Source organism: Suricata suricatta, chromosome 12, assembly GCF_006229205.1.
Source record: "Suricata suricatta isolate VVHF042 chromosome 12, meerkat_22Aug2017_6uvM2_HiC, whole genome shotgun sequence".
NCBI classification, from domain to species: domain Eukaryota; kingdom Metazoa; phylum Chordata; class Mammalia; order Carnivora; family Herpestidae; genus Suricata; species Suricata suricatta.
The window spans coordinates 5933388-5959372 of record NC_043711.1 but is presented as its reverse complement, the minus strand read 5'-3'; the positions used below and the strand labels follow the sequence as shown (position 1 = coordinate 5959372).

Below are 25985 nucleotides of genomic sequence, written 5' to 3'. Positions count from 1 at the left end.
GATCTCACGGTTCGTGGGTTCGAGCCCCGCGTCGGGCTCTGTGCTGACAGCTCAGAGCCTGGAGCTGCTTCAGATTCTGTATCTCCCTCTCTCTCTGCCCCTCCCCTGCTCACACTGTCTCTCTCTCTCTCTCTCTCTCTCTCTCAAAAATAAATAAAACATTAAAAAATGAAAAAAAAAGTTTTTTAAATAAAAGAAAAGCTTCAGACAGCAAGCTCTTGTTTCTTTTTTGAAACCAACCAAGTAAAAGATTTCTGTGACAAGTCGTAATTGGCATCCTCCCCTCTGTCCCCGTCCCCTCGGCAAAGGACCCAGACATCCCAGGACAGGCTTCCAGTTTCCCGGGGCTCTGGTTCTGGGGGCGCCGCTGGACCGTCAGCAAGCACATCAAAGAAATCTCCTCCTCTGCGTCTCAGGTCTCGGTTACCGTCAGGGGGAAAAAAAAAGACCTTTTATTTAAAGCCAATGTCTCTAAAACAAACATCTCACCGGAAGATGTTAATAGCCATGCTGTGTTTCAAACATGGAAAAAAACCAAAAAACAGAAATGAATCAAGAGGAATATGGTCATTTTCCCAACCTGACTGATAAACTGGCCAGGGGAAAAAAAAAAAAAACCAGCCCCGTCTGGCACGCAGAGTTGATTTATAGAAGCCTATTTTTGGCCAACAAAGGCACTTGATAGGTTTTATCAAAAACAAGGAAAACAAAACATTTTGTACTTGCAGGGCTCACAAACACTCAGAGCGAGGCTCCTAAGAACCGAAATAAAGATTGTTTTCCTTCCCACCACTCCACCCGGGGAAATAAAATTTCCCACCAGAACCCGCTCGCCTGGCTAATTCTCAAGTCTGAAGAGGAAGGTTTTTTACGTAATCAGATCAGCTCAAGGCCCCTGGACGTGCGTCTGTTTCTGATTTGTGTTTTGTTGGTTTGGGGGGGGGGGGGGCAAGCCTCAACACAAAAACCAGGAAATAGATTTTTTAAACTCGGTTACGGCCCTGAGACACTGAAATAGCTCATCTAAAAATCCAGCGACACGAACAAAAGGTCTGCGATGCGCATAGGAAATCTGACTCACCTCCGAAGAGAGAAAACCCTATTCCTCACCCAAGTAATAGGAAACGCTTTGATGGCGCGTCCTTGAGACAGCTAACAGAGCAGCTAACAGAGCCCTGGGGACAGTCGAGAATAGAGTCTCTTTGCTCCCAGGGCTCCAGGCAAATCTCAGCCGCCTGGCTCCAGCTTGCAGAAAACATAAAAACCTCAGCTCTGTTCTCGGTTGTAACACTTGGGCGGCTACATCATGGGGCGGTCCTGTCCGTGTGAAGGATCCTAGGAAACCCGAGGGCTTCTGTCTTTATGTCTCCCGTTCCCAAAGCTAAGTCCAGAAAACTTTAAAAATGGTGGGTCAGGGGGGCGCCTGGGGGACTCAGTCGGTTAAGTGTTTGAGTCTTGGTTGCAGCTCAGGTCATGATCTCATGGTTGCTGAGTGTGAGCCCTGTGGTCAGGCTCTGCGCTCACAGGGAGGACCCTGCTTGGGATTCTCTCTCTCTCCCTCTCTCTCTGCCGCTCCCAAACTCACACAGTCTCTATCTCTCTCAAAATGAATACATTTTTAAAAAAAATTTTATTCATTTATTTTTGACAGAGAGAGAGAGAGGGCAGGGGGGAGCCCAAGAGGGGTAAGGGGCAGAGAGAGGGAGACCCAGAATCCAAAGCAGGCTCCAGGCTCTGAGCTGTCAGCACAGAGCCCAACGCGGGGCTCAGACCCATGAACTGTGAGATCATGACCTGAGCCAAAGTCTGACACTTAACTGACTGAGCCACCCAGGCACTCCCACTTAAAAAGAATTTTTTAATTAAAAGTTAAAATGAAATTAAAATTTTAAAAAAAACCTTTTTTTGTGTGTGTGGGGAAACTCGAAATTCCTGTATGGCCTGAATTATTTCAGCGAACATAAAAAATGGAAATTCGTTAGTATTTGACATTTTTAGGGGAGAGTCACGAAGGGGGCTACATGTTTATACATGCATCCTGCATCCTGTATAACTAAACTCCCGTGGGCAGAGTGTGCTATCTTGTGGAAGGGCACCCTGGAACCTCCGGGGCCCAGGCCCCATTTCCCCGGCACCACGGCTCGCCCGGGCTCCCGCGTTCCACCTGCACGTGTGTCACCCACTGGCCGGCCGAACGCTGGGGACTCGCGCTAGCTCGGCAGACCACGCTGGCCACACCCTGCCTGCACCAGCTTTGCGCCAGCGCTGCCGCTGGGCCGGGGGCGGGGGCTTGGGACTCCCGGGACCCGGGGACAGGGTCGGGTGTCCAGAGCGTTTGGTGCCTCCAGACCGCGACCCCTGCCCCATCCCGGGCCAGACCCATACCTAGCTCTTCCGCGGTGCCGCCTGCAGCCTGCCCAAAACCCTTTTTAAATGGTGCGTAAGACACTGAAAAACGTTTGCTCTCGAGTCCTTTAGAGAAAGTTTGTCGATTCCTGCTCCAAAGGCCAGGACCAAAAACAGGAGGCAGAAACAGCCTCTGACAGAGCCAAGCCTATCCAGACAGTGGCCAGCTGCCCTCCTCGCTCACAGCCTGGTAACTCGAGGTTCTCACACAGCATTAACCCCCCCGCCCCCTACGGCCGACCCGGCGTGGCCTCCCCTCTCCGCCGCCCCCCTCCCCTAACCCGCACCCCGGACTCACTTGCTGGAATTCATCGTGTACCCCGAGGGGCACTCGGGGATGCACCTGTTGTTGTGAATGACGTACTGGTGGCAGCCCTGTCTCCGGGAGTTCTTGCACTCGACGTGCAGGTCCCGGCAGAAGCTGAAGCTCACGCAGCGCCAGTCCTGGAAGTGGTAGTAGGGAGGCGGGCAGGTCTCCACGCACCTGCCGTCCAGGTAGAAGTTGCGACAGGCCACGCACTTGGTGGGGTCGTCGGGCTCCGAGCAGTTGCCCAAGCACTCGCTGTGGCAGCAGAGCCCGTCGGCGGTGCAGCCATGCGACTTGCAGGCGGTCGGACAGACTGGCGGGAGAAAGAGAACAGCTGGTCAACAGCTTCGCCCAGTTGCCGGCTGTGCAGACCGCGAGTCTGGACGAGGGAGGTGCAAGCCAAACAAAATAACAACAGTAACAGTCTCCCGTCTAGTGCTCGCTCCGTGCCAGGCCCAACGACGCATGCGCATCAGCCCCCCAAGCCGGCGGCGAGCTTCTGGACGTCTAAGACCGCTTAGCAGCGGAAGGCAGGGAAGCTCGGCACATTTCCATGGTGGAAGCAAACACCCCCGCCTTGGTCCATTTGAAGGGACCCGAAGATGCTGCCGAACATGGAGCTGATGAGAGATGAGAGCACTGGGGCACCTGGGGGGCTCAGGCAGCAAAGCATCGGAATCTCGAGCTCAGCTCGGGTTTGGATCTCACGGGTTCATGAGTTCCAGCCCCGCATCAGTGCAGAGCCCCCTCGGGATTCTCTGTCTGTCCCTCCCCCCTTCGTGTCTGTTCACTCTCAGGATAAACAAACACACACACACACACAGATACACACAGCAGCACAGCATTAAACAGCATATTCACCAGACAGCCCTAACAGCAGCAAATAACCTCAGAAGCCCAAGTAACAGAAAAATGTAGTGAGATCATAGGAAGTGGTGAGGTTCATTATCTTTGTTTTTAACATCATTTGTTAGGTCTGCATCGTGTATGTTTTCATAACCGCCTCCTTAACAAGCAGTTTGCAAATTTCCTGAAAATATGATCCTCCCAAGCCGGCTCCAATGCCACTACAAACAGAGACATTATGATGTCCATTTTCTCCATGTTACAAATGGGGCAACCAAGGTACAAGAAGGTGAAGCTAATGGCCCAGCGGTCATTTACTGCTTCAACAGCCATCTGATCGCCCCGCTCTAGAGAATGCAGCCAAGGAACATGGTGCAGGAACACGATGGCCGCAGACCCGCCTTCCGGAGCACAAGGTCTAATGGCGGAGGCAGATTAGTTAAACACATAAATGTGCAACTGCATTATGTAACAAACTCTGCGCTGGAGGTAAGAGGCGGGGACATTTCTGTTGCAACAAGAAAGAGTTAACGAACAGGAAGAAAGGGAAAGGCCCTGCAGACGGGGTGGTCAGAGGCTTGCCTAGATTTTGTGGCTGGGGCAGTTTCTTGTTCCAAGTAAGGAGACGTGTCCACCAAAAGCTGGATTCTGTCCTGGCTTCCCTCAGCGGCGGGTCACCCATCCCTTCCCTCCCCACGTCTCGCTACACGTTGCTTCCTAATCACCCCCTCGATTTCGGACCCTCCCTTCCCAGGCTCTCTGCAGATCTGTCCTGGACAAACGGCTTCCCTGAGGCCGGACAGACCTCATGGCATAGCCCGTGTCGCTCACTCACTCTTGAAACACGGTTTGGAAGCTGGGCGTTGTTACTGACGCCCCCACCCTGACCCCCAGCCCTCAGACTTTTTGTTGCAGCAATTTCACGGCCCCATTGGACCCCAACGACCCGCCCCAGGACACAGAAGTGGCGCCGGAAGTCACGTTCACACAGGGGTAGCACTGTCTGGTGGAACTTTCTAGGACAGTAATGTTCTCCAGTTGCGCTGTCCAACACCGTAGCCACTTCTCCCCCGTGGCTGTTGTGTGTGGTCAGTGCAATGAGGAACCGGCTTTTTTTAATCGTGGCAAATTACGCACAGCATAAAATTGACCATCTTCACCATTTTTGTAACGTTTGCTTATTTTTGAGAAAGAGAAAGAGAGTGTGCAAGTGGGGGAGCGGCAGAGAGGGAGACACAGAATCCGAAGCAGGCTCCAAGCTCTGAGCTGTCAGCAGAGCCCGACACGGGGCTCAAACCCATGGACCACGAGATCATGACCCGAGCTGAAGTCAGAAGTTTAACCGACTGAGCCCCCCACGCGCCCCAACCATCTTAACCGTTTTTAAGGGCACAGTTCAGAGGCACCAAATACACTGTCACAGGACCACGCCCACCCTCCATCTCCAGAACTTTCTCATCTTCCCCAAACTGAGACTCTGTCCCCACGAAACACGAACTCCCCGCCCCTTCCGCACCCCCAGCCCCCACCATCTCCTCTCCATCTCTGTGGACAGGACTCCATGAGTGGAATCTGAGGACTGGCTTTTTTGTGACTGGCTGGTCCTACTGAGCATAATGTCTTTGAGATTCATCCATGTTGTAGCAGGTGTCAGAATTCCCTCCCTTTTAAAAAAATTTTTTTGTGGTTTTTATTTATTTTGGAGAGACAGAGACAGCGCGAGCAGGGGAGGGTCAGGGAGAGAGGGAGACACAGAATCTGAAGCAGGCTCCAGGCTCTGAGCTGTCAGCACAGAGCCCGATGCGGGGCTTGAACCCACGAATTGTGAGATCATGACCTGAGCCGAAGTTGGACGCTTAACGGACTGAGCCACCCAGGCGCCCTGGAATTTCCTCCCTTTATAAGGTGGAACAGCATTCCACTGTGTCTATTCCACACTTTGGGTATCCATTCATCCCTCAGACACCAGGGCTGTTCCCACCTTCTGGGCATTGGGATCACGGATACACAAATACCTCTTCAAGACTCAGCCTTCAATTCTCTTATGGATATTTCCAGAAGCAGAACTGTTGAATCACACGGTCATCCTATTTGTAATGCTTTTGAGGAACCGCCATATTGGTTTCCATGGCGGCTGCGCCATTTTCCTGTCCCCTCACCCCACCCCCCCTGCAAGAAAACACGGGGGTTCCAACCTCCCCTGGGGAATCTAACTTTCCGCTGCTCAGTCTGGGTTTTAATGGTACCAGCCACAGGGAGCCGCGCTGGGCAGCAGAGGGCTCGAGAATGAAAGGTGCCCCTCGCCAAGGCCAAGGGCTCCCTGGGGTCTAGCCTGCACTGGCCTCCCCGTCCTTCCCCCAGGCCCAGCTGGCAGCCATTTGAGCCTCCTTTCTCCTCCCCTCAGCCCCCCCCCCACAGACACACACGCACATGCACGCGCACGCACACACACACGCAAAGACACACACGCGCGCGCACACACACACACACACACACACACACACACACACAGTCCTGCCTGAGCACCTTCGCATCAGCTGCTCCAGCTGGAGCACCTCCCCCGCTCCTCCCCTGCCTGCCTCCCCGTCCTTCCCGCCCCAGTGCTCCTGAAAGACCTTCCCTGACCTTCCCTCCTTCTCAACCCTAGTCTAACGCCTTATCTGGACGGACACATTTTCCTTGTGGCATTTATCACTCTCAAAAGCCATCCTGTCCTTGGTGACTGTCGTCTACCCGCTGCCCCGGCTGCCAGGACACTCGCTCTGAAGACCAGGCTCGCACCTGCAGCTCAGCTGACGCGTCTCTGAGGAGAAAGAGAGGAGGCAAAGGCAGTAGCTCTGGAGCAGTCCCCAAGCACCCAGTGTTCAGCCGCGGGTTCAAAGTGCCTCCAAGACCCAGTCCCCGCCGCCCCCCGCCCCCGCCTCAGTGCTCCACAAATACCACGAAAATGTACACACAGAAATTGGAGCATCTGTGCATGGGTGCGTTTTACATCACGGACCCCAAAAGAACCAAGAGGCTCTGATAGGAGCAAGGTGGGGTGATGGGTGTCTGTGCAGGTTTTTCAGGGATTACTTACCACCCATTCGATTCTCACTTAATTCTCATAAGGAAGGGGACAGGTAATGGCTACAGGTACCATTATCTCCATTTCTTCTGTTTCTTTGTTTGTCTGTTTGGAGTGAGACAGCAAGCAGGGGAGGGGCAGAGAGAGAGAGAGAGAACTAGAGAGAGGGAGAGACAATCCCAGGCAGGCTCCGTGCTGTCAGCCCAACGTGGGGCTCGACCTCACAAACTGGGAGATCACGACCTGAACTGAGGCCAAGAGTCAGATGCGTAACTGACTAAGCCACCCAGTCGGCCCCATTATCTCCATTGCACAGAGGCAGGAAGACAGGCCCTTCTGAGGGGCAGCAGGGCCAAAACTAAACCTCGATCTCTAGGCTCCGAGTCCGATATTCCTGGGTCTAAGGCATCACCACGGGGGAATGCAAACGGGTGCAGCCGCTTTGGAAAACAGCGTGGAGTTTCCTCAAAAAGTTAAACATAGGACTACCCCACCACCCCACACCGCAGTACTAGGCATTTATCCAAGGGACACAGGGGTGCTGATTTGAAGGGACACATGCACCCCAATGTTTACAGAAGCGCTATCGACAATAGCCAAAGTACGGAAAGCCAAATGCCCATCAACGGATGAATGGATACAGAAGATGTCGTGTATACACACCAGGGAGTTTTACTCGGCAATCAAAAAGAAAGAAATCTGGCCATTTGCAACACCATGGATGGAACTCGAGGGTATTATGCTAAGCGAGACAGGTCAGAGAAAGACAAATATCGTATGACTTCACTCATATGTAGAACTGAAGAAACAAAGCAGATGAACACAGGAGAAGGGAAGCAACAATAAGGTAAAAAGAGAGGGAGACAAACCATAAGACAGCCTTACATACGGAGAAAACACTGAGGGCTGGAGGGGTGTTTGAGGGGGAGTATGGGCTAAACGGGGGATGGGCATTGAGGAGGGCACTGGGGGGAGGGGCACTGGGTGTTCCACGTACGTGAGGAATCCTGAAATCATTCTCAGGCTATATGTTAACTAACTCGGATTTAAATTTTAAAATAAAGACAAACAAGTAAAATAAACACATGGAATCACGACGGCCATCCGCGGGTCCCACGCAGTCCCGGGAAGGCGTGACCCCCACTCAGCTTTCGCAATGCGGCACCAGCCACCCCCACAGGCGGCCACGGAGATGTCCTCAAAGAGAGGCAGCCTCCGTTTTCTGGTCTGTAAATGAAGACAGCCTCAGTTTCTCACAACTAAACAAGATGATGTGGATAAGGCACAGGATCCTTTGATCCACACCTAGGTGTGACCCAAGTTCGCTCCCACGGGCACCCTTAGGATCATCACAGCCATTACTAACGACCTGTCTGCGGGAACCCAAGGCCGAAACCCAAGGGCAGGAAGCAATATATAAGGCGGACAATGATTATCTTGGACTCACACAGACCCCACCCTCTGGGAAGGCATATGTGAGAACAGGAAAGGCTCTTTATTTCCGGGGCTGGGGCTGTGTCTAAGGGTCAGGCCTTGAGAAGCACTAGCAAAGACCCAACAAAAACTTCCCAAACACATAAGCCTTCCGGCCTAGACAATGCCAAGAAAAAATACTCAACACTTGCGCTCAAGGCCGGAGGCGGACGGCTGGAGTTTTCAATTTCTTGCCGGAGCCCACCTGTGAGTTAGCTCATTCTCCGGCCCAGCCGGCCCGCTTCCGAAACCAGCCCCAGAGAAGCCTCGTGGGCACGGGCCGGGCTGCGCCCAATAAAACTTTATTCACAGAGGCAGTCAAGGGGCTGGACGGTTTGCCGGCCCCTGCTCAGGGACACATACCTGGTACTGAGTCACTTTTTTTTTTTTTAATGTTTTATTTATTTTTGAGACAGAGACAGAGCATGAGAGAGGGAGGGGCAGAGAGAGAAGGAGACACAGAACCTGAAGCAGGCTCCAGGCTCTGAGCTGTCAGCACAGTGCCCGACGTGGGGCTCGAAACCACGAATGTGAGATCAGGACCTGAGCTGAAGTCGGAGGCTTAAGCGACTGAGCCCCCCAGGCGCACTGTTTCTGTCCGGGTGTAGACCCCGGGGAGTCAGACATCACCTCTGGGGAGCCTGGGGGGACCCCAGTCGGGTAAGCATCCGACTTCAGCTCAGGTCCTGATCTCACGGCTCGGGAGTTCAAGCCCCACGTCGGGCTCTGTGCTGACAGCTCGGAGTCTGGAGCCTGCTTCGGATTCTGTGTCTCCCTCTCCCCCTCCCACCCCCCGCTCACACTCTTTCTCTCTCTCAAAAATTTAAAAAAATTTAATTCACAAAGGAAATAAAGCACCATAAATGATGTTTATCCACAGAAGGCAGAACCTTGCAGGGGTGATGATGCCGTGGCCACCAGGACCTAAAGCAGCCCCGGACCTATCTCAACAGTCCTACTTCCGCGCCAGGTGGAGGGGGACTCACTAAAGGATTGAAAGAAATGTGTTGCTGGGTGTTCTTTCCTTTGGTTTTGTTTTTTTTTCCTTTTTCTTTTTACATAAGGGTTGTGTTGTTAACTTTTGAAGGCCGTGCTCTGATGGGGATAAGCCACCCCCAGGTGTCCCCCGCTCTGTTTCTGAGTACTTGATCTTACTTAATAGAAATGCCCCCGGGCTGGCCCCTGCCCCCCTCCCCAGGCGGAATTATGAAAACCACAGGCTGTGCAAGATGAACCGCGACCAGCAGAGGACGGGGCAGCCTCTCCTCTCCCCTCGCACCTCGACCGGCCCCTCTCCTGGACGGCCATTGAGCCCCGCCATCCCAGCTGCCCGGGCGCGGAGGGCCACCACCCTGGGCTCTTTCTGCCAACGACAACGGCAGCCTCTTCGAGAAAATGCCAAGCGTCCGGGGTCTGCCCACTGTCCCAGGACAGGTGCATGCCGTGTAGGGGGCACACACGCAGGCCTCCCAGAGACCGCCAGCACCAGTCAGTCCCGCGTCTTCCAGGCGCACAAGTTCCCTGTCCCAAGGTCTCCCCCTCCCCCCCCAAGGGGGGGCTACTGGCCCCAACGCCCTCCCACTTCTCCTAAGGTTCCCCAACCCCCTGGCCTCCAGTTAGACCAGCATAAGCAGCCACAGCCTTCCTGAAACTTTATCTCAAGTGGCTTTTCCGCTATCCCCTGTTGAGAAGGTTGATAATTGACCTTGAAAGAAATCCACAGAGTGAGAAGCCATCTGTGTGGAATCCTCTGGCTGGACCCTCGACAAAGGATGCCTCCCGGAGAGAGAGACAGAGAGAGACAGAGAGAGAACAACCAGAACGCCAACTTATTTATGAAGAGGTGATTCAAGGGGCGCCTGGGTGGCTCAGTCATTTAAGCGTCCGCCTTCGGCTCAGGTCATGATCTCGTGCTTTGTGAGTTCAAGCCCTGCGTCGGGCTCTGTGCTGACAGCTCAGAGCCTGGAACCTGCTTCCAATTCTGTGTCTCCCTCTCTCCCTGCCTCTCCCCTCCTCATGCTCACTCATGCTCACTCACGCTCTCGCACTCTCTCAAATAAACAAACAAACATTTAAAAAACTAAAAAAAGAAGAAGAGGTGATTCAAAGCAAAGGAGGCAAGTACAGTTTGACCCCATATTTCTACTCCTAGGAACTACCCTGCAGACCAGAGAGAACGTGTGGACACTGACACTTGGACAAGGACAGCGTGCACCCCACAGGACATTACCGGTTGGGGTTACAACAGCAAACACTGGAAACAACCTGAAGGCCCACGTGAATGCATTACTGTGAACTGAGGCGTGGAATAGTGCGCAGCCACAAAAAGGAAGGCAGCTCACCACGTTCCAATGTTGGAGTCGCTTCCAAGATGGCAATAAGTGACACACGCAAGGTGCTGAGCAGTGTCTAAAGAAAAGACTCGCTTGTGGAGAAAGGAAAGGCACATACATGGTGGGCATGCAGAACGCGGCAGCTAGTTCAGTAAACTGTCTAGTAGTTTCTCCTCTTCTTTCTTAAAGCATTTTAAGGTTTTAGATTAAAGGGTGGTATTTTTAAGGTTATTTATTTATTTTGAGAAAGAGAGAAAGAGAGAGAAAGAACCAGCAGGGGAGGGGAAGAGAAAGCGGGAGACAGAAGACAGGCTCCAGGCTCCGAGCTGTCAGCACAGAACCTGACGCGGGGCTCGAACTCTTGAACCACGAGATCATGCCCTGAGCCAAAGTTGGATGCTCAACCGACTGAGCCACGCAGGAGCCCCAGTCTGGTAGTTTCTTATAAACACATACTTCAGATCCTTACCACACAACCTAGGGGTTTACCCAAGTGAAATGGAAACAAACAAGCCATGTTCACACAAAGACCTGTATTCACATGTTTATAGTGGCTACACTGGTAATCACCCAACACTGGAAGCAACCCAAATATCCCTTGACTGGGGAATGGGTAAACATTATACCTCCGCACAATGAACAGCAGTGAGTAATCAGCAAGGAATGAAATGCTCATGCCCACACTGTGGATGAATTTCAAATGCATGATATTGACGGTTAGAGTCTAGGCTCAGGCGCTATATACTACACGATCCCTTTTACAGGATATCCTGAAAAAGGCAAAACTGAAGGGACCGTGGACACCTCAGTGGTCACCAGGCGCTGGAAGCAAGAAAGAGCTGGAAAGGGGCCCAGGGGAATCTGGGGTGGGGATGATGGAACCGTTCCGTATCTTGGCTATGTGAATGCATATATCGGTCAGAATCAGCAGAACTTTACACCAAAAAAGAGTGGATTCTGCTGCATATAAATTATATCTTTAAATATTCAGGAGGAAGGGGCCAGGAATGGGGCATCTGGGTGGCTCAGTCAGTTGAGTGTCTGACTCTTAATTTTAGCTCAGGTCATGATCCCAGGGTCATGAGATCAAGTCCTGTGTCAGGCTCTGTGCTGAGAGTGGAGCCTGCTTGAGATTCTCTCTCTCTCTCTCTCTCTCTCTCTCTCTCTCTCTCTCTCTCTCTCCCCCTCTCTCTCCCTCTGCCCCTCTCCCTCCCTCCCTCTCTCTAATAAAAAATTAAATTAAAAATAAATGGGGGGCAGAAAATGGGACATATGTCCCTGTAGGAGGGAAGGGGATGAAAGCACTTGGAGGCAGTAACATCCTTACATATCAGCAAACTTGATTTTTTTTTTTGTTTTTTGCTATATGCACGTGTACTGCCCTGACATCTATTTGAATGCACACTTTTTTTCTTTTTTTTTTTTTTTTTAACTTTTGAGAGAGAAAGACAGAGTACAAGTCAGGGAGGGGCAGAGGCTGGGGGGGGGGGGAACAACACAGTATCTGAAGCAGGCTCCAGGCTCTGAGCTGTCAGCACAGAATCCGACGCAGGGCTCGAACTCATGAGCCACGAGATCACAACCTGACCTGAGCCGAAATCGGATGCTTACCCGATTGGGCCACCCAGGCGCCTCTTGGACGCACAGTTTTAAAAAGCGTCTGGTAGACAATTAATAAATGCTATTGATCAATTATATCATTCTATCCTCAATAGTTCCAGGAGAACTACTTAAGAATGGCTGCCAGGCCTCACGGAGAGCTTTTAAGAAGGTTCTCTTAAGATCATTTTTGTCTTCTTACAAAAATCAACAGTCAAAACAACTAAATAAGAAGTGTGGTCATAGATCCGAAACGGGGCCAGGAAAAAATAGTATTGAAGAGGACAACACCGTCACAAGGAATGAGGTTCATATAGAGGCTGTGGATTGAGATACTGCATCAGTGTTAACGTTCTGATTCTTATCATTGCCCTGCTGCTGTGTGACAGTATTTTGATGTCCTTAGAAAACAGCCGGTAACAGGAGGCAGTATGCCTCCAAGTGACTCTCAAATGGTTTAGGGGGGAAAAAAGTATGGGTATAATGTCTGCACATAAATTCTTTAGAAATAAAACAGATAGGGGGAGATGTAACAACTAACGAATCCTGATACAATTCCTGCAGCTCATCTGTAAACTTGAAAGCTACCTCAAAAAGGTTAAGGAAAAAAATCCAAAGTAACGTTTAAACCCTGGAAGAGTGAGAAAGACTAGCACAGTGACAGGCTTAGAAAATTACAGCCACCTTCTTTTTCTCTTTGCCTTTTAAAGTTCAAATCGTTTTGGCTTTTCTTAATTAAGAAGCTAGATGGTAAAAAGCGAAAGAAAACCAACGGGGAGGGGAAAACTGTGTTTCCATAGCACGACACATGTTAATAACATTTTGTTACATTTCTTTCCAAAGCCCGTAGTTTAAAAAAAAAAAAAAACACTCAAGATTTATTATCCCCAAAATTACTGCTTTCCAGAAATTTCCAAACGGAACAGTTGCGTCATGGGCCTGCAGACACATTCCTCGCAGGGCCCCCGCGGCTCTCTGCAAGTGTGAATTTTATAAACTCTGTAGAGTCATTTGCTCAGTTTCGCAGCCCTTCCTTCCACACCCAGCCCGGATCCCCGAGCCCCAGAGCCCCCCAGTATCCCCCCCTCCCAGCAGCACGCGCAGCAAACCCCAGGGAAAGCCCTCCCCTTGGAATCCAGAGAAAGAACCACCGGTGGGGTGAGGGCCTAGGGCGACCTTCTGACAGCTGACGGGTATGGGGGAGGGGTCAGCAGACACCCCCTCGAGTCTGCGACCCACGAGAAGCAACAACCGCAAGGACACGTGTCCTTGAAGCAGGGACGCTCCCCCTTGTCTTTCCCTGACAATGCCGCCCCCAAGCTCGCTGGAACCCATTCGCTTTCCAGCGGCGTGTGGAATCGAGTTGCGAAGCTCTTCAGAGAAATACGGCAGCGCACGCAGGCCAGGGAGAGGGGTGGGTCTGGGTGGGGGGCACGGTGGCTCCCCGTTAAGGCAGCCTCAGGATTGGTCGGTTCCAAGTAACTGCGTGTGTGTAGTTTCTAACTGGCAGGCGGGCCCAGAGCGGGCGAGGCCCCGCCCCCTCGAGCCAGCAGTGGCCGCTCAGTACAAAGCCCAAGGCACGGTCCGTTCCGTGGAATCCGGGCCGGGCAGTGGCGACGGCCGCAGCGCCGCCCTCGCGCTCAGCCAATAGACGGGCGTGCTGCCGGAGTTCTGGCCCCGCCCCCGGGCGCGCGGGGCTCCGGGTCCGCGGACTGGTGCTCGTGGCCGTGACCGCCGCTAGGCGGTCCGCTCCGGGGCCGGGGGCCCCCAGAGAGGGCGGCGCAGGGGGCTGGGGGGGGGACGGCCTCTCAAGGATGCAGACCCTGCAGGGCGAGCCTGCAAAGAATGGAACTTTGGAAAAACTTAAAGGATGAAACCGTGTGTGCGGACGGCCCCAAGCACGACTGCGCACGAGCTGGGCGTGTGCCCGGGAGGAGATCGGGTCACCGCGTGGCACCGCCTGGGTTGGCCGAGGGGCGCCCTGGCCTCGACCCTCACTCGGGAGGGGCCCAAAGGAGGGCAGCGGTTCTCTAGGGTCAGCAAAATCCCCCAAGTCGGAGGCCAGAGGGGAGTGGCAGGGACAGAGGCCGCACAACAGGGTCAGGGCGTCTCGGACCCTACCGCCGGTATTTCCACTCACCACTCACCCAGAAGGCCAAGGACCATAGTCATAAATTACACTTTTAAGAAAATCTGCAGGCTATTTTGGGGGTGTTCCCTGTAGACCAGAAGACGGCAGACCTGTGTGCTCTGTGTGTATTTGCAATTTCGGTAAACCGAGGCAGTGAATGGGCGTTAATCTCTAACCACACCCCACCAAGAATACACTTTAAAATATGTATTTGAAAAATTAAATAAATATAATAATATGTATTCGGTTTGCAGAATACAACGTTCAACCCACATCAGTTAGGAAGATCTTATTAACCCTATTACTCAAGTAACCCTCTGTTTTTTGGGCACAGAAGGGCCGCTTTGCTAACGGCAACTCAGCTAGCAAGCAGTACGGTCAAAACTCAAACCCAGGTCTCTCAAGGAGACCGGGACTGGGTGTGGCATCACAGAGTTCTACTGGGGGTTTTATTCACCTTTCTCCACCCTGGCCCACCCAGACATGGCCCCTTCTAGGCACTGTTATGCAGAAATGAATGGAGATACTTTCTTCTCTCCCAACATGTACAACAGACAAGTAAGCCCTGTGAAAGGAAGGATTTATTATTGCATCTCAAAGCAATACACACATTAAGTGCACAATAAAGCTCATGGGGCGGGAGAGACCTGAGATCAAGTGACTGGTTTTATCCCATTCAAGAGAGGAACAGTACGTACAAATGCATGAATCATCAGGGCTGCCTTTAGGGAACTATAAACAGTTCAGAGTTGATGAAGGGCAAAGTACAGGGGAAGAAGCCTGGGAGGTCAGAGCACACAGGAAGGTTAGGGAGCAGAGGGGCGTGGACTAGGCACTTCAGGAGAAGCCAAAGAAGGGCTTCAACCAGAAAAGACACTATCAGATCCATGTTTGAGGCAATATTCTAGCTCTCTAGTGGACAGCTGAGGAAGGCAAGGGCAGGGGAACAGGAAGGAAGAGGCTGGCTTCTGAAACCACCAGGAAGGTGGAGCCTTCAGGACTTATCTCCCAGCTGGTTCCCAAGTTTTCACCTTGGGCAGCTGGACACGACTCACAAGACAAACGACAAACAAGGAAGCTGTGTGCTCCGACTTGCCGGGCCTGGGTTTGAGGTGTGGAGTCTAAAACGTCAAGGCTTCTGCACTCAATAGATTGTGTTTGTGTTTGCTAAGTCCCTCCTCGGCCCACCCCAGCCTGATCCTAAAAACCATTCTTACAAGGTGCAAGGACCCCTGTTTGTCTGTCATGGACAATTTTTAAAGTTGCCTTCATTTGTGCATGTAACACATACCCGTGTTAGGCAATTACTGTAAGAGTAACTTTTCAAAAGTTGTTTCCACCTACTCAGGCTTTCGACCTCTTGAACTAAGGTAAACTTCACAGGCTACTTAGAAATTAACAGTATCAATGGCACAGTTTATGAGATGCAGGCATAGCAACTCTTAGGAGCAAATTCACAGCCTTCGGTTCTTCCACAATATACTGATCAATCTACATAAAATAAGCCATTAAAACACTAAATGAAGTTATTTCAATAATATTTCCAAAAGTATTATCAGACCTGTCTATAATTTTTAGTAAGTTTTAAATTACATTTCTATTTTCATTCTTAATTTTATGTACAATATTTGTTCTCTTTCCCTCCCCTTTTTCTTAGTTACATTACTTTATAAATTCTTTGGAAGACAGCACTGTCCTGTAAACTTTCTGCACTGTTTGTTTTCTAGGTCAGTTAGTCCCTGTTAATTTATTATTTCCTTCTCCACATGTAGATTTGCTCTACTATTCATTGTGTCATTTCTGTGATTTCTCTATGTGATCACGTACGGCCCTGCGTTTGTCTCTGGATCCGCTCCACTGCCTTCTGTAATTTTTTTTTAATGTTTATTTATATTTGAGACAGAGACAGAGCACAAGCAAGAGAGGGGCCGAGAGAGGGAGACCTAGAATCCAAAGGAGGCTCCGGGCTCCAAGCTGTCAGCGCAGAGCCTGATGCGGGGCTCAAACCCACAAACCACAAGATCAGGACCTGAGCCGAAGTTGGATGCTTAATGGACTGAGCCACTCACCCCTACGCCACTGCCTTCTAAAGAGTCTATACTTAACAGTATTGAGATCCTCCCTCACCAAAGAGTTATGTTTTGCTTTTCATTATCACATGGTAGTTTGTCTGGCATGCTTATTCAGTTAAGCTTTAAAAATTAATTTCCACTTTTGTTCACTTGCCGCAAGAGATTAGGGCCAGTGCAGAGTCTGCTTTTTTGGACCCGACTGTGTTGGGGCTCTTTTTTTTTCTGTTTCTTTTTTGAGATTTAACAAATGATTAATTTTTCTAAATATTCCAAGACCACTTTAAAATGTGTATTATTTGCAGAGTACAAAGTTCAGTCTGTATCTGTTATTACCAGAATCTTATTAACCATATTATCCAAACTCCTTGTTGCCTAATTCAGGTTTGAAACTCCCCGAAGCTTTCTCAAGTCTTCTTGTATTTCCTACGATTTATTTACTCTCTAAAGTTTGATACTGCGGGTGGGCCCTCATTTAAAGATGACCCCTTCACACAATGCAAAGCTCTCCTTTACTCCCGAATAATGCCTTTGGCGTTGAGTTCTTTGCCTAGTTTTCCTCTGTTCATTTTTACACACATGGTGAAGTTTTGGGTGTTGTTTTTGGAATCAGGTATGACCATTTTCTAGCAGTGGGGAGAGAGAGAAAGAAACTGCAGCCTCCTTGGGAACAAGCAAGCGCACATGGGGAATGTGGGAGTTTGAAACCCGCCGCTGCCAAGGTCTGAAATGCAAGGAGGGTTTCCCAGGGGACACTCTCCACCCTGAAAATGTCTGCTGGCTCACATGCCTCAGGGCTTTTCAATCACAAGTCCACAGTGGTCCTGAATGTACACACGTCAACAGAAGCCAGTGTCCCGGGAGTTGCTGCATCCATGAGCTAGCGGAGTTTAGACACAGTGACAGGGGATGGAGAGAATCTTCTCAGCTTGTCCGGGACAAAAGTAAACAGTAGGATGTACTGCATTTCTGCAGACGCACCGTGACATAAAATAGAATTTGCTTGAAGAAGAAGAAGGAAGAAGATGAAGAAAGAGGAGGAAGATAGAGGAGGAGGAGGAGGGAGAAGAAGACGAAGAAAAGGAAGGAAGGAGAGAGAAAGAGGAAGGAAGGGAGAGAGAGAGAGAGAGAGAGAGAGAGAGAGAGAGAGAGAAAGAAAGAAAGAAAGAGAGAGAGAAAGAAAAAAAGAAAATTTCATTGTGACCAAAGGGAGACAACTTTCAGCTTCTTTCTTCATTGAGTTGGTTCCGAAAGCCAGTCTGGCCGCTTTATTTTCTGCCTAGGAAGGACCAGAAGCTCTGTGTGTCACCTCCATGCTGAAAGCCCCGTGGCTGTTCTCGGGACACTACAATGTGAACACCTCAGACGCTGCTATTCTATTAGAAAAAGAGGGAATTCTGGGCTTCGGCTGGGAAAACCCGTTTCCTGCCCGTGTTAATTTCAACCAAAGGAAAGAACGAGTTTGCCCGTTTGCCACCGGATGCTCAGACCTCACTCGCTCTTCAGATGCGCTCTGCAGCCCTCCCTCGACCTGAGCAAACAGCCTGTACACCTGAACTTCCTGGCTCTGCTTCGACCTACGCTGCCTCTGGGCACACACTTTGGGAAACGCAGAAAGGACAATGGAGCCTCACAAATGCTTTCCCATCAGACTGGATGCCAGGCAGCATCGGAATGGGCGGGCGGTTTTGCCACACCCAAACCAAGTCACCTTCTAGCTCGATGGACAGAAGGCTCACTGGTCTGGTTTACACGCACACTGTGACCCGGAATTCTGCTTCCCCACCAGGATCAACGGCGTCCACACCCTTGCTCTCCGGCCAGTACGTGTTCACAGGCGGATTGTTTTCTGCACCAGGAGATGCCCTCGAAACCCCTTCGACCTTTACAGACAGGGTATCTGACTACAAACTCTTGGTTTCTTCATTGAAAAGTTCACTAGGTGGGGCTCGGCGTGGCTCAGTCAGTTAAGCGTCCAACTCTGGATTTCAGCTCAGGTCGTGATCTCACACTTGGTGGGATGGAGACCTGCGTCGGGCTCTGCACTGATGGCAGGGAGCCTGCTTGGGATTCTCTGTCTCCCTCTCTCTCTGCTCCTCCCCTGCTCATGCACTCGCTCTCTCTCACTCTCTCCCTCTCTCTCAAATAAAAAATATCACTAGGTAGCAAAACACAACGCACTCAGCCCGAGTGTCAGGCCCCATCCTAAGCTCTGGTGAGTAGAACAGACACAAATCCACACCTCTTGGGGACACAGAGTAGCTCAGGTGCACAGGAACATTTAGTTACAAATCCAGAACATTTAGCTACCCGATGGCGCTGATACCCCGGGCAAGTTCACGGGGACTTGTTAATTTCCCCAGCTTATTCTGTAAAAGCTAACGTGTTTCTCTCTTGCACTGACCAGCCAGGGAGCCAAATGCCATCCTCCGGGGGGACCCTCTGCCTTGCTTTAGCCCCACGGCTTCTCTTCCCGTCGGCACCATGCACCAAGCTGATACACGGGCAGAGGGTGCGCCACGGGTCCCCGCCCCTCAGCCGCCAGACCTGGCCGGGGACTGCACAACGAGCAGGCTGGAGAAGTTCCGTCTCGTCCAAATCTGCTCTCTGGTCAGACCTGGGATCCACACCTTCCAGTCACCCCAGTGTGGAGCAAAGGCTTCAGGCAGACCTGGGTGTCTGAGTGGATGCATGCTACCTCCTAGACTCGCGACTCAGCCTTCCATGCCTCGGTTTCCCCACGTGTACCTGGGGATAGTAACAGTAACGGCTTGGCCTGTCTCGAGGTTCAGAAGGGATGATGCACGAAACACTCTCTGCACAGCCTCCGGCCCTTGCAGGGCCCAAGAAAGGGGTTTCCAAGGTGTCCTCTGCACCGGCCACGACCTCCAACATCTCCTTTGTGGGCCTTGGCTCCTCCACAGAATAGCAGCCCTCCTGCACCCGCCTGGCGGGGAGGCACTGGATGGACTAAGCGACCACATTTCAAGCATGATCCGTGGAATGTTCCTATCCTGCCCCCTCCCCGAGGATTCCCGGGGAAAGTGTGTTCCCCCACACTTTTGTTTGTCAGTCCTCAACCTGCCAAGGGTGGGGTGGGGGGATGCAGGCTGAGAGCTGGGATCACCGGGGACCCTGGACTGACGGCTGCCCCTGGAACCCAGCCCGCCACGGTGCAAACACACGTGAGCTCCGTGCCGGCAGCCCCCAGCCAGGCACCCACGCCGGAGAGCACCGGGGCCATCCCTGCTTTCAGGATCCCCACGGTCCAGTGCAGGCAGGTCCCTGCCAGCCGTGTCTATGTGTCCACTCGATTCCCAGCAGCCCCACACTCAAAAGAAAAAGAAACAGCTCTCCCCCCAAAGGAAACAGCTAACACAATTGTCCGAGGATCTAAACCAAACACCCGATGCGCTCTTTCTGAAGCCCAACTGCGTCGTAAAGTAAACCTAAATGGCCTTCGACACCGCTCAGAAGCTTCTAGAAGAGCTCACCCACGGTGGCACAACACTGGCGACTGAAAGGGAAAACACAGAATGCCCAATTTTCCTCTCGGAAATCAAGATTTAATAGCCTCCTAAGGAAACCATAATTGGAGGGCTTCGGGGCGCGTTCATCCCCGAGGCCTGTGATTACGGAATGCTGGGAAAGGTTGGGAATCTGGGCCTTGAGTGGTGTTGGGCTCAAACTGAAAATGAGTCAGACCCAAAGCAAGAGGTGGCGGCGTGCCGCCTTCACGCGCACGCAGACGCGCAGAGAAAGAGGTTGGAAAGAGGGAGATTCTCATGCAGAGAAAGAAAACTTGTCTGAATGAAGAGACTCAGTCCAGCCAGGGAGATCTCCCCAGCTTGCCCGGGGGCTGCACGGAGAGCGTGGACACGGAGAGGGATTTACAGTGAAGATCTGCCCCCCACACCCCCAGGGAAACAGCTCATATGTGGCTCACAGACCTCCTCTTCTTGGAACTGTTCTCCGGTCATGACCACCCCCCCCCTGAGAGGTCACTGACCCCACGGGCTGGGCCTTCCTGGGCCCGCCCCTGGCCCTCACCCCCAGCTCACCTCGAAGTTCCCCTCAGTGAACTCCAAAGATCAAAGGTGCATCTTGGTTCTCAAAGAGACCCCACGCCCCAAGAACTTCCTTCCTATCCGTTTCCTTGGCAGGTCTGTGCCCCCCTGGCTGCCCATTATTTAGACTTCCACAGGATGCAAAGAGAGAACTCAAGGTGCTTTTCCTTAGCAACCAAAAAATAAAATAAGATACACCACCTTGGAAAATTCAACAGCAGGTACCCAAATAGAAACTCTGCATTCAAAAAACGGGGTCTAACGCACCCCCGAGCGTCCTAACCTTGATGGGCTTCGGAGAATGATTTTCACACGTGGGAGAAGCCAACAGCAGAGCTGGAGGGAAATGCGGGGGAGGGGCCGAGAGGAGCTCTGGCCCAGAGCCAGGGGCCCCTCCGCAGCCGATGATGGCGGGATGGGAGGTGGTGCTCCCCTTGTATCCCACACGGCGCTTAAAATAATTTTTTTAATGTTTGTTTATTATTCAGAGAGAGAGAGAGAGAGTGCTAGCAGGGTAGGGGCAGAGAGAGGGAGACCCAGAATCCGAAGCAGGGTCCAGGCTCGGAGCTGCTAGCACAGAGCCTAAGGCGGGGCTCGAACCCACAGACTGTGAGATCATGACCTGAGGCAAAGTCAGATGCTCAACCGACTGAGCCCCCCAGGCGCCCCACACACGGTATTCTATTCAGGGTGTGCATGCCAGTGGCTAGCAGGTCAGGGCAGAGAAGAAATCCACAGTACCTCCGCAAGTACCTGGAGCGCTCCAAGCCCATTTCCCCCTTTGTAAAACGGAAGACCATTTGGCCACCGGCTTCGCAAAGTTGCTCTGAGGTTCATTTTGTGCCTCCAGCTGTGGCACAAATAACCAGGAAATACAAACAGATTCCTTAAAAATAAAAACACCAGGCCACCTCAGGGCCTTTGCACATGCAGCCCCATTCACCTGGAATTCACTTTGCTCCCCAGAGCCTCCCATTACAGCTCCCCTTCCAAAGGGGCCTCCTGACCTCTCTACCTAATGGGGCCCCCTGGCCTGTCTTGTCATCACCCCGGCACAAGTCCTTCCTAGGACTTACGGCCAAGCTGAAATTATCTCGTCCATCTGTTTGTAGACGTGTTTCCTGACCACAGGAGAGCAGGCCCCTGGCTCTTTTACCCGCCGTCCCACACCAGCGCCCCGCAAAGCGTAACGCTGTGCTAACAGTGGCTCCTGCTCAAATGCGAACATCCTCACACGCATGCGCTGGGGGCTGTGCCTGGCCACAGTGCGTTGGGGCCAGTCCTGAGCCTGGCGGTGACAAGACTGAGACCTCAGGTGACCGGCTGGGCCACGGGCTGATGCCAGGTCTCAACTCCCTATCACTACCTGGGAAATGGAGTAGAGTCCATTCTACATACAGACAGTGTGACCTATGCATTCCTGAAGCTCGTCCCATTGGGGGTGGGGAGGGACACAGGGTTAGGGCCGTGGCTCTGGAACACGTCACTGATGACACAACATAAAAGAGGAATTGAACATAAAAGAGTCACATCGTTTTACGCACGCTAATTGGCTAAGAAATTCACAAGTCCTGCCACATACAAGACACTGGCCCTTGCAAAGCGTCCGAAGTTTGCTTGTGTGGAAGAGGGTAGCCGGCGGCTGTAGTGCATGAGGCTGAAGAGGCAGAGGGGAGGCTGTCCGAAATCGATGCAGTCAAAACCTCCGCTGGGGGCGGTGGTGGCCGAGGGGCTCCGGGCCGCCAGGAGGGGCCGGCTGATGTCGGAGATGCACGTTCGCAGAAGCCTGAAGCGGCTTGGTGCTAGTTGCGGTTTTCTGCGCTCAGTTCACCGAGTGTTTCTCCGAGACAGGACCGGGCAGAAGCAAACGTCAACCCTGCATCCTGCTCCGGGCGCCTGGGGGCCTCGGTCGGCCGAGCATCTGACCGGCTCAGGCCAGGATCTCGAGGTTGGTGAGTTCGAGCCCCGCGTCGGGCTCTGCGCAGAGCCCGCTTCAGATTCTGTGTGTCCTCTCTCTGCTCCTCCCCTGCTCTTGCTCTGTCCCTCTCTCTCAAAAGAAACATAACACCTCGTGCATCCTGCTCAAACAGTTCCATTGTTCACTATCACATCCTCCTTGGAGGATTCGAATGAGCCTAACAGCGAGGCTGACGGGGACGCGTGAGGCCAGGGGGACCTGGGAAGGTGCTGGTCTGCACCTGGAGGAGCCGCAAACCCACCTGAGCCCGGGCACCACCTTCATAACTAAGGCTCAGGACCTCTCCCCTCGCAGAGAGCAAGGACTGTATAGCTCACACCGCCCTCTGCCAAAACCTGAACAAACCAGACATGTATCTGAAACGTCTAGCTTCTGCACTTAAATGTGTGCATATGTTGAGATCAACCCCATGAAAGTTGGCTGTCTTACCCCATCCAAGATCCGTGTGGGGCTGAGGATACAAATATCGCACAGGTTAAAACACAGAATGCTCCGCGCCGCCCCAGCTTTGAATACTACTCCGCCCGCCCAACGTCAAGAGCAAGGGCGAGGACGCACTCCACACTCAGGGACGGCAGCACCTCCTAAAGAAAACTTCTGTGCATTTCAAGTCTGAGGACAGCTAGTGCTTCCCTGTTTACAATAACGAAGGGCTGGAAACATCCATGATTGCAGACTGGACAAGTACATCGCGAATGACATGGCCACAAGAGAAAATGATTCGGATGACTTCCAAGAGATGTTATTAAAGGAGAAAGTCAGGGCACAGAGCAATGAGGAGAGCGTATTTGTGCAGGGGGGGCGGGGCAGGCAGATGTGAGCGGCACCCACACACGTGGGTGCACATAACTCCTCTCTGGGGTGAATGAGAATCTCACAGGAGTGACTGATTCTGGGAAGAGGGTCAACATGGAAAGACCTTCCTTTCCCTGTAGACCTCTTTAAGATGGTTTTGACCACTGCATGTACAATACGCTTTTAAAAAAACTGGTTGGATAGGGGCACCTGGGTGGCTCAGTCAGTTAAGCATCCCGACTTCGGCTCAGGTCATGATCTCACAGTTTGTGGGTTCGAGCCCCGTGTCGGACTCTGTGCTGACAGCTCAGAGCCTGAAGCCTGCTTCGGATTCTGTGTCTCCCTCTCTCTCTGCCCCTCCCCTGCTCATGCTGTCTCTCTCTCTCTCTGCCCCTCCCCTGCTCATGCTGTCTCTCTCTCTCTCTCTCTCTCTCTCTCTCTCAAAAGAAATACACTTTGAAAAATTTGTCTAAAAATACTTGTAGATAAATAAATAAAATACTAAATTTTGGGGGGTGCCACCTTAAGTCTTGGGCCCCAGGGCTCCTGTCCTTGATATATAACCAGGTCATTCTAGAAAAACCGACCCCTTGGGAACGAGTTGTCGGTTTGGTCTGTGATAAGGTAAATTCCGTTTTCAGGAGATGTCTCTGTCCAGGAAGAGGAGAAGATTCTACTCCATCCTCTGCTTTTTCCGAAGCCAGCTTTTGAACGCGATGTGCCTGCCACCAAGCCTTCTCAATGAGCTGGGGCTCCCGGGCCAGGTAAGTTCCGGATTTTATTATTAGTAACAAATTAAATTGACTCACAACAAAGGGAGAGCACACAACCCGGTGACCCTCTGAACGGAAACAAGCTCATTTACCCCGGAGCAGAGCAACGAGCCGGCAGCTGTCTCCTCTCCCAGCGCCGCAGGGCCAGCAGCCAGAGAGCGGGGAGCCTCCCCCCCAACGCGATCTGGAACAATCCACAAGGCTTATCATGAGAGATACCGCAGGGGAGAGGGGAGACAAACACACCTACAGCCAAGCAGAGCCTTGGAGGGAATGCGGGTTTGCCCGAGGCAGGACAGGACCACCTCCCGGCTTCCTCCTTCTTTCTTCAACCTTGCCCACCGCACACCCAGTAACTCTGGCGTGCTTTCCCAAGTCACAGCTTTGGGAGATCCGGGGCTGCCCTGGGGCCGCCAATTCCACCATCACTCAGGTCACAGACTGGGGACCTCTGGGCTTCTGGGTGGCTCCGTCGGTTAAGCGTCCGACTTCAGCTCAGGTCATGATCTCGTGGTTTGTGGGTTCGAGCCCTGTGTCAGGCTCTGTGCTGAAAGCTAGCTCAGAGCCTGGAGCCTGCTTCTGATTCTGTCTCCCTCTCTCTCTCTGCCCCTGCCCTGCTCGTGTGCTCTCTCTCAAAAAGAAAGAAAACATTTTTAAAAATTTAAAAAAAAAAATCAAGGAGGAATACCGGTGGCCAGCGCCGCACCAGACATTCCATTAAGAGCCCGGCATCTTCCTGGCAACCACACCAGGCACAAAACTGTCCTTAGTTTGTGAATTAGGACACAGAAGGTTCAGCCATTTGCTCAAGGTCACACATCAAGGGCGTGATGGATGGAGCCAGGATTTGAACCCAAGGAGCCTGGCTCCAGAGTCCGAACCTTTTAATGTCCACATTGTAGAGTCTTCCAATTTAGGATTCCTAATTCTGAATTTCTGCCAACCCCCCCGCCTTGCCTTCCAGTAAATTCCCTCCACTTCCCTGCATGACCCTGCAAATGCTGCCTTTCTGCCCATGCTCACCAGGATGACGGCGGGAACCGCATGGTCACAGGACCCCCAGCCAAACCTTGCACACTCCTCTGGCTGTCCTCGGCCTGGGCCTTGGGGCACATGGGGGACTCACGGGGTTCCCAACCCGCAGGGAGCAGGGACAGAATGGACACCAACTAGAGCTCAGACCCAAGGACAACGACCAACTCTGCCCTTACATGAAACCAGGCGAGTGAGCCAACATCCCTGGGCCTCAGTTTCCCCATCTGCAAACAGGGGTTAATGAGTAACAATCCCTACATGACGACTGGTTAGAATATTAAACATGCTGATGCACGGAGAATGACTAACTCGGGTCCTGGAAAATCAGAAGATGCTACTGTCACGGATCATATTACAACAGTAAAAACCCCTAACAGTCCTAGTCAGAGAAGCGCAGGAGCTAAAATGAGACCAGGAACGGAGAATTCTGGAAGACTAAGAAGGCATTGTAGAAGAGGTGCCTGTGAACATGAGGTTTTTAACGGCTAATGCAGAGGACAGAGGCACTGAACTTTCTAAAACCCAGGCTGGTCGGTTATTAACAGTCTGGGCAAACATTATACAAACCAGCTCCTTTTAAGGATGTCACCCCGATGAAGGTGATCTCTCTCTGTAATTAAACTATGTACTCACCGAAGGGGGGAATTCAGGGCAAGAAGCAAGCCAGGTGGGAGAGGAACTGTCCCTGCTCCCGGAGGGAGGCAGGCAGGGACCCCCTTCCCCCCGCTGGCCCTGTACCTGTGTCTTCCAACGACCTTTCATTTCCGCCCACCGTCCAGCCCCAGAGCACCTGAGTAAGCAGGGTCCCATGTCGCCCGTGCAAGCCCTCCATCAACGCTTCGTGACAAACCAACCAAGATGGGTCGGAGGCCACAGAAGCCTCAAGATGCCTGGGTCACCAGGCCGTCGGGGCTCAAGTTAAAAGTTAAAAGTTAAAAGCCTCCTTCCTCAAGGTCACGGAGCCAGGCCTCTCTAACCCGGCTGGAGGTCTTCGTGCTTTGCTACCGTGCTTACGCAGGATAAAAAATGCGCTTCCCTACAGATGGGGGGTTAAAACCTGCCGTTTCTAGAGCCCACGGAGAAACCGTGGGGGCCAGCCGCATATC

The 25985-nt window shown here is 52.2% G+C and overlaps 1 protein-coding gene across 1 annotated transcript in view; it reads right to left on the bottom strand.

The window, feature by feature from the left end:
- Positions 1–25985, bottom strand: part of INSR (insulin receptor) — a 107386-nt gene that overhangs the window by 45704 nt on the left and 35697 nt on the right. The window contains exon 3 of the mRNA XM_029916523.1: positions 2705–3026. Coding sequence (XP_029772383.1) covers positions 2705–3026 — 322 coding nt within the window. The remainder of the gene's footprint in view (positions 1–2704; positions 3027–25985) is intronic.